Source organism: Carassius auratus, unplaced genomic scaffold (assembly GCF_003368295.1).
Source record: "Carassius auratus strain Wakin unplaced genomic scaffold, ASM336829v1 scaf_tig00011242, whole genome shotgun sequence".
Taxonomy (NCBI): domain Eukaryota; kingdom Metazoa; phylum Chordata; class Actinopteri; order Cypriniformes; family Cyprinidae; genus Carassius; species Carassius auratus.
The window spans coordinates 551,362-560,466 of record NW_020524184.1 but is presented as its reverse complement, the minus strand read 5'-3'; the positions used below and the strand labels follow the sequence as shown (position 1 = coordinate 560,466).

At 39.8% G+C, this 9,105-nt stretch overlaps 1 protein-coding gene across 1 annotated transcript; it reads left to right on the top strand.

Moving 5' to 3' along the window:
- Positions 1–284: 284 nt before the first annotated feature.
- LOC113073009 (uncharacterized) lies at positions 285–2,163 on the top strand. Its single transcript, XM_026245890.1, has 2 exons — positions 285–1,376; positions 1,987–2,163. Exon 1 carries the CDS (start codon positions 371–373, stop codon positions 1,187–1,189), a length of 819 nt encoding a protein of 272 aa, XP_026101675.1. The 5' UTR covers positions 285–370; the 3' UTR covers positions 1,190–1,376; positions 1,987–2,163.
- Positions 2,164–9,105: the final 6,942 nt, after the last annotated feature.

The following is a 9,105-nucleotide window of genomic DNA, read 5'->3' as shown; positions in this document are numbered from 1 at the left end:
AGCAGAAGATCTTGACCCAGATGCGATGCATCCTATCATCCTCGATCCCAAATCTTATGTCACGAAGCTGCTCATTAAGAAATATGATAGTGAACTGCTACATCCAGGTCCCGAGCGGGTTTTCGCCGAGATGAGGAGAAGATGTTGGATCCTCCGGGGAAGAGAGTCCATCAAGCATCATCAGCACGCCTGTGTTGAATGTCAGAAATGGCGCGATACTCCAGTGGTCCCTCAGATGGCAGGCTTACCCCCTGCCAGACTCCGCTTATACAAGCCGCCTTTCTGGTCGACTGGAGTCGATTGTTTCGGTCCCTACAATGTCAAGGTGGGCCGGCGTACAGAAAAGCGGTGGGGTCTGATTTTCAAGTGCATGACGACGAGCTGTGTACATCTTGACCTACTGGAGAGTATAGACACTGATGCTTTCCTGATGTCCCTCCGCCGCTTCATCGCCCGCCGCGGAAAGCCATTTGAGATCCTGGCTGACAGAGGAACCAACTTCCGAGGTGGAGCTGCAGAGCTGCAAGCCAGTTTTGCTGCTTTAGAAGTTCCTCTTCAAGAACAGCTGGCCAGACAGCAAATCAAGTTCCGTTTCAACCCTCCTGGCTCTCCACACTTTGGGGGAACGTGGGAACGAGAGATCAAGTCGATTAAGTCAGCTCTCCAAGTCATCCTTCAGGACCACACCGTCGCTGAACCTGTGCTGCAAACTGTGCTGATTGAAGTGGAAGGAATACTCAATGCTAAACCGCTTGGGTACCTCTCCTCTGATGCTGCGGATCCGGATCCCGTCACACCAAATCTACTGTTGATGGGACGCCGCGATGCATCACTCCCACAAGCTGTCTATGCATCTAGTGACCTTCTCAGCAGAAGAAGATGGCGCCACAGCCAGATCCTGGCGGACCATTTCTGGTCCAACTTTATCCGTCGCCATCTCCCGGACCTACAGAAGCGGTCGAAGTGGCACAAGGACACTGACAATCTGGTTGCTGGCCAGGTGGTGATGGTGGTTGATTCGCAGCTACCCAGAGCTCAGTGGCCCATTGGGAGAGTGGTGAAGACCTGTTCCGGTTCGGATGGACGAGTCAGGGCAGCTGAAGTTAAGATCAAGGGACAGACCTACCTACGGCCAGTCGTGCGCCTTGTGCGGCTGTCAGCCTGGGAGGATGAAGATGACGCCAACTAAGTAGACTTTCTTTGGGATTCAAATTTATTGCTAAATTTGGGGGCGGCTATGTCGGAAAGTCTTTTATTTCCTGTCATTTTATTTTGAAACTATAATGATGTCATATCCTTTCCGAGCGCATCACATCCTCATTCCCGACTCCGCATTCTGTGGGATGGTGGCTCGCGTGTGCGTAACCTAATCGAAAGTAAGTTTCATCTTGCACTAAGATGCAAATATTGCCATCTGACTTGTTTAGATGTTGTATACTTTCACCTGTTTTCATGTTAAGTATATTATATGTATGGTTTGATACTTTCGTGTGTATTTCTTTAGTTAATGGGTATCACGTGAACATGTCATAAGCCTTGTTAGACTGGAGATTGTTTCCTTTACATTATCTCAGCCTTAAGCTGTATTCTCGAGTGCTATATTTCAGTTCTTATGCCCTGTAGTCCCACTGCTAAATCGTGTTTAGCCTCTGTGTCGCTGTCAGACGCACCTAGAGTGAAATTCAGCGCTCCCTGGCCATGCGCCCCTCAGGTGCTGAGCGCATGGGGTGCAGTTGCGCCCCCTTCCACTAGAGGGAAGCGAAGACCACCAAATCCATTTAGTATTCCTACGTTGCCTCATTAACCTTTCGTATGCCTTTATATTAGTTGTTTATGACTCTTTTCAGGTTATTTGACCAAATTATTATATTTCAGAATTCTGATTCCATGTTTATTATTGCATTGGATATTACTGTATACCTTTGTACATGTTTTTTATACTTTCGTACATTGTGATTATTATTTTATTCTTTGTTTCCTTTATAGACCACACACACAGACACCCATACATATACCTATTTGTACACCAATGATTGTACCCAAACTACAATATTAAAGTTTGCTGGAACAATTTCTCCGTGCCCTTCTCTCTGACCGGAGCCCTGTCAAAGGAAACTGCCAGACCAGTATTATCCCATTCAGAGTGTCCCACTCTATCACAACAACACTGGACTAATTAAGCTATTCTAAACTGTTTTATAGGATCCACATATTTTACATGTTAAACTAAAGCTACCTTTTTGAACAAGTAGCTTTCTAACAAAGTATGGATATATGATATTTTTAAATCAATATGCTCAAGATTAATTAGCCTTGACATAAGTAGATTTTGTTTATTCATCAATGCAAATTTACTGCAACTGCTGCTATGCAAATTGAATGGGATGTGGATAATAAACAAAAACGTATTATGAAATTATATTAGTTATATTAATTAATGAATTGTGTATTTTTTTTCTATGAATTATTAATGTTATTCTGCATTTATATAAATATGGCTATTATATATATATATTATATAAGGCTATTATAAATAAATAATATTATTATTATTTGTGAGTTGTACACTATTCATACATTGGATTATTTTATTTATTACAGTTTTTCTTTCACTTTTGTAAAGTGAAAAGTTAATACAAATTGTATTTGATTTTTTTTTATTTAGAGCAGTGCATAACTGCTATTAAAATATAATAGGGTATCACTGTTTATTACTGATTTTAAAGGTTACTGAACTCTTGAAATGATTTGGATATACAGTTCATACAACACAAGATTGGCCCCTCTGTATTAATCGTGGCCCCTCTTGTGCCCCCCAGTTGAAAAAATCCTAGAATCGCCCCTGTTGTAGGTAAGTATCCTCTTCATCGAGTGCTCTTTTTTTCTTATTTTATTTAGATGTTAATATCTCGTTACAGTTTTGCTAAGTGAACTCCATTGATTCAGTTCTATTATTCATTTAACAATTAAGTGGTCATCAAGTTTACCATCTCAGTCCTTTACTGTCACCAAAGGAATAGATCGGTATTGCAGTATAAACACATACAAGTGCAGCAGCAAACTTTTGCTGTATGATGAACTTTTTATATATTTTGTCTTTTTAATACCCTACTAATATACTATATGCATTAATATATGTAAACTAATGTGTTCTTGACAAGCATTGCTAAAATATTCTTTTGAATAATAATACTTTTGAGTCTTTAAAATGTAGCCTACATTTGATATAATAGGCTAACTAACATGAACTCAAAGCATGAAGTAATTTGCTATCTGCACTAGTATTTCTATATCTGCAATTGCTGAGCTTTGTTTTTGTAAATTAACTGGAAAGTTTCCTCTCCCAATCAGTTTCCTTTATGAACATTTTGATGAGTGTACTCATAAACATAGTTTTAAATGAGTTAGAAGAGTCCTAAATGACTGTGAAGAGTTGTGAGTAGAGATGCTCAAACATCACCTGAAAGTCGCTGCATGAAATAAATTATCCATCCGCCAACCCACACCTATTTTCCTCTGATTTTGATATCCGTCCCAAACCTGAGAGAGGCACTGTGTGGAGGACAGAAACCTCATCTGAGCCTTAAGGGGGTAACAGTAACAATAACATAAGAGGTGCTGCTAGATATAAAGCTCTAACAGGGCACATGTCCCTCATTGCTCATAGGCCTATCACTTTTCTTTCTTGCATGCAATAAGTTTACAACATTGAATTATACAAACTTGTGTAACCCACTGATTTAAATTAAATTTGTAGCCAAAATGTGTGAATTAAATAAATGAAAATTTTTTCTCTTGTGGCGACACAAGGACAAGACTCTTGTCGGCTGCTCTTTATAATAAGAGCTTTGCTGCCATCGGCTGGACACATATACAAATGTATTTGATATGAAGTTAAATTAATATCTTTGGTATTTACCCATACTCTGTCTTCCTGCTCCCTCAGGACCCTTAAAGCATGAATTAAAATAAATAAAACAACAACAATAAAATAAAAAAATAAACAAGTTGTATTTACATATCAATGTTCATTAAAACACTTTTAAGATAATGATGATGATAATAATAATAATAATAATAATAAATACTTAATACATATAAAAGTTGAATATGTATATATGTATGTATGTATGTATGTGTGTGTGTGTGTGTGTGTGTATATATATATATATATATATATATATATATATATATAACTAAATATGTTTTGCTTGTGCAGTAATCTCATAATTTATTCAACAGCTGAAAGTGTCTGATTATAGTGGAGATACTGAGATAAACTTAGTAGCATTGGGCTGGTCATGTGATCTCAACATGGCAGCCAGCACGCACATTTAGTGGGCCTTTCAAAGTAAATAAACTACATATGGTTCACACAATCAGCAAAGTCACATTTTTGATTGCACTTTGGAGATTATGTCGGTTACTGTAGCTGTCTCAGTTATATAATTTTTCTTTGTGGGTTGCAGCCGTGGCTGAAGTGTTACAAACATCACAGCGTAACAAAATATGTCAATCTTTAACAACATGTTGCAGTTGTGTGTTTTTGAGTTCTTACCTGGCCAGATATATCACATTAGCTCCATTATAAGCACTGCACTCATAAAAAATTTAAGTTTGCTTCCTGTCAAATATAGCAAATACTATTAATCTGTGCTTAATGTGTTGAACGAGGTGATGTTAGATAAAGACAGAGCATATTAGATATTATTAATAATTTACTATAATATATCTGTGTGATGGACATCATAAGAGACGTCCACACCTCTGCTCCGCCTCCTTTGTCTGCACTTCTCTCTCATTCTCCTTGTCTGATTTTTTGCCAAGGATCATGACAGGTATAGGGTCGCCTACGGCCTCTTGTATGCTCGTCAGCCAGGGGCGGACTGATCTGAAACTGTCCTCCATTGTGATGTCATAGATGACCACCACACCATCTGCCTTACAGAAAAACTGCTTGGTAATGCTGCGATACAGGTCACAGTGACATTGCTTTTTATTAATGCTGGATTTTTATCATCAGTGACAAGTGAGATTATGTTTTGATTACTCTAGACAACAAGCTTTTCAGAGATGCTTAAAAGGATAAGAGTACAGACTGTGGAACAAAAATAAAGAAATCAGACTCAAGCTAAATGTAAGCAATGGAAAGGGAGCTGCAGAGTACAGGAATGCAATAAGTTATATTATTGTTTGAGATTCAGCAGATCAACAGCCTTGAGCAAACCGTCAGTTTCTTAGTTGTAACACTGCCTTCTTTATAATGGGTGGGGATTATTAATGGATCAAACAATGAGGCTAAGTTTGATTCTTGCATGTTTTGCCCATTTGATTAAAACTGTCCTGATGCAGTTTGTTGAGGCTCCAGTTGATATTGATGTTGTCTTGATGAGAGAGAACCAGCTGAAATCTGAGGATCGTAGATGAATGGAAAGACAAGGCCACAGCCTGGCACAAACTTAGGGGTCCTTAGAAGACTTCTCAGCTTCCTTATCTTCTCAGTATCTAAAATAACTGGCCTGATCTGGTGATCGTGATCTTTATAGTGTGAGGAGATGAGGAATGGTACCTTTGGAGGAAAATTTTATGATCCTTTGTCTCTAGCATTGTATTTTGCATTTGAAACTGGATTGGGTGATCAAGAGAAGATTCTGATAATGTGACAGAGTTAGCCAAGTGTAATGTGAATTATCAAATAGGAAACCTAATTTGGAGCTCATAGATAAGCATGGCATTTGTGCGATCATGGTTAAGTTATAATTAAACATTCATTCAATTGTAAATATATAGGCAAGGATGCATGATTTCATATTTCTCAAGTGAATAGTAGATAGAAATATATGTTAATTCAGAGAAAGGTTTGTCTATGAATTTATGTGGTGGAAAGGTCCATTCTACAGGCCTGCGTCTGTCTTTCACAGGGTCTGTTTCATTGCACATAGCATCTTTCCACATACTTTTGAGCAATAAAACAGTCTGTGCAGGCTTCAAAATGCCCCAGTGTTTACAGACTGTATCATAATCTGGCAGGCTGGGACTGCTTCACATGTAACTACTTGGGAAGTCGTGGCCTAATGGTTAGAGAGTCGGACTGGCAGGAATTGTAGGTGGGGTGAGTGCATGTACAGTGCTCTCTCCACCCTCAATACCACGACTGAGGTGCCCTTGAGCAAGGCATTGAACCCCCAACTGCTCCCCGGGCACCGCAGCATAAATGGCTGCCCACTGCTCCGGGTGTGTGTTCACAGTGTGTGTGTGTTTTCACTGTTCTGTGTGTGGGCACTTCGGATGGGTTAAATGCAGAGCACATGTAACCCTGGGTTAATTTCTACATGATTATTTTTTATTATCATTTGCATTTTATTTATTTGTTTATTTTATGCAGAAATGCGCTGCTTGGTGATGAGAGTTTATTATTAAATCAAAGTGTACCTGTTCAGAAATGGTAATATCTGTAAGTTGTATTTGGTTTAAGGTTATTGGCTAAAAACAGCTTGATCCCGCCTCATATCAGTTATGGCAGCTGTGATTGGCCAGGGCTAGTGTGAGTGAGGAGGTGAAAAAAGAAGGAGAAAAAAAAACATGTTGTCGGCATGATAACAGAGCGCGCTGGTTTTATTTGTGTAAAAATATAGTCTTTACTGCATTATTTAAGTGTTAAGCTGAATAGTATTCTGTTGTGAAGTCAACACGATCACACAACAAAGTCAACACGACGATTCGGAAGAACTGTTAGTTTATTGCTTGATCGCTATCGCAGTAAATTGGACTATTTATGTTACTGGTGAGAAACTTTACTCAAGTTTAACGTTATCCCTTACATCGGTGTGTATGTGAGAGCATCAAAGGTGATCTAAGTGATTACTAAGAACTGTTAGTGCATCGATTGAGAGTGACGGAGCCACTGAGGAGGAATCCAGATAGCGCTCCTAATCGCCGAGTGGTTAGGAGTTCCTCTGGCGTCGCGGGAACATCACAGAGCTTCCTAAATGATGAGGGTTTCACGTGGATCGATCTGACGGGTGACGGGAATCGTTAACCCTTGCCATTTACATTCAGGTACCCTTTGTTTATTTTATTTGTGCTCTTATTGAGTGAAGCGGCCATTTTACGTTTCATTCGGCCTCAACGCACACAAGCAACGTTTCAGGCCTGCAACGGGGGGGTGTGTGTGTGTGTGTGTGGTGGGCCCACAATAAGTTGTTTATTTTGAATTAGTGGAGGATATAACGGTTTAATACTCTGTGATTCATTGGGTATATTAATCGAGTGTTGCAGTTTAAATACTTGACTGAAACTGAAGTTCATTTACATAATCTTACTTTATTTATGTACTGAGTTTACATAGCTATACCAGAATTACATTGGTGTGTTGATTTACATTTAGTGAAAACAAATTTGTACTTTGAGTATAATTTGAGTTAATTTAAAGGAGAATCATTAGCCTTATTTCTATGAAAGTTTAAAAGATTAACCCTTTGAGTGCCTATTGTTGTGCATAGAAGAGTAAATCAAACACTGCATTTGAAAATTCTAATTTATTCAGAAGTTGATTGAATTCATATTTAATTTGATTTGATTTTGTTAATTCTGTTTATTTTTCCCTTTTAAATAAATCCATTGTATATTTCAGTTATAATGTGGTCACTTTAATGGAGTAGATAGGTAACTGTGGTTGATTGATATTAGTTTGCAGAGATCTAAGTTGCACTTTACAAGAGGTGGTGTGGAACCAAGGGTCACAGATTGATTGTAATATCACGTCGAGAGGCAAATAAACGAATCTGGGTTCAAGCGTCCAGCATTCCGAAGGATAGATACATCTAGGACAGCAGGGGGCGCTACATAAAGTGGGGGCTCGTCCGGGATGATCCTTGTTCAGTATACTGCTTGAAAATCAGTAAAGTGCTAAGAGAGTATTATCTGCAGAAAAGTTTAGTTTATGTGGATCAGGCAATTATGGATGTTGATTACTCTGTCTTACAAGCTGAACTTGACAATTGGTGTCAGAAAGCAATAATTGATCAGAAACATGCTGTGCTACTGTTGGGAGTGCCTGCAGATGTGGAGGGGCCACTCATTGAGGAAACTATGCAAACAGTCAAAGCGTTAGGAAGAGTGAGAGTTAGGGATTGTAAAGAAGGGCTTACTCCAGGGTTTTTACTTGTGCAATGTGAGTGCAAAGAAGTGGTTGATCCTTCTCGCGTACCTGAAGAAGTGATACCTGAAAGGGGTGGGGCACCTTGGAAGATGATTGTAGCGAAAAGTGCTGAGGGCCCGCCTGCTGGGTTTGCTGAGAAATTATCAAAGCTGTTAACACAAGAAGGAAAGTCTTTCACTGATCTTCAAGCTATGTTTTCGACGCCCAGCTCTAATGCAGGTTCTCCAGAAGCAATAATCCGTGCAGTGGGTGAATTGCTCGAAAAAACCTCAAAACCTGTCAGTGATGGAGGTGCATACCGACGTTTGAGGATCTTTTCAGGTACTGTTCCTACTCCAACAGGGGAAGAGGCCTTGGAGAGTTGGATGGATCAAGCTAGAATGATGATCGTGGAGTGTGAATGCTCAGAGAAAGAGAAGCGCCGACGTATCATTGAGAGCTTGAAGGGTTCAGCCCTGGATGTTGTGAAGGCTATCAGATTTTCAAGCCCAGATGCAACTTCTCTTCAGTATCTCGAGGCTTTGGAGGGAGCTTTTGGAACTCCTGAATCAGGAGAAGATTTATATTTTGCTTTCAGATTACTGAGGCAGAATCCTGGTGAAGCTCTTTCTGATTTCTTGAAGAGAATAGAGAAATCCCTGACCAAAGTAGCACAAAAAGGTGGGTTACCCTGGAAGAATTTGGACCAAACAAGAGTTGAGCAGCTAATTCGGGGAGCTGTTGAATCTGACTTGTTGTTGCTTCAGCTGAGGTTGAGGGAGAGACGAGAAAAGCCACCTACCTTTCTAACTCTTCTGAATGAGATAAGGGAGGCTGAAGAAAGCGAAGCTGCCCGACATAGTCTGGGTTTCACTGTAAAGCCAGTTCCCCGGCCACGAGAGAGACAGAGTAGTTCAGCTGTAGTGAGAGAATTGAAAGCTGAGATTGAAGAGCTGCGGACAAGA

Coding starts and splice junctions, on each gene's coding strand:
- LOC113073009 (XM_026245890.1), top strand. CDS start 371: ATGACGACGAGCTGTGTACATCTTGACCTACTGGAGAGTATAGACACT.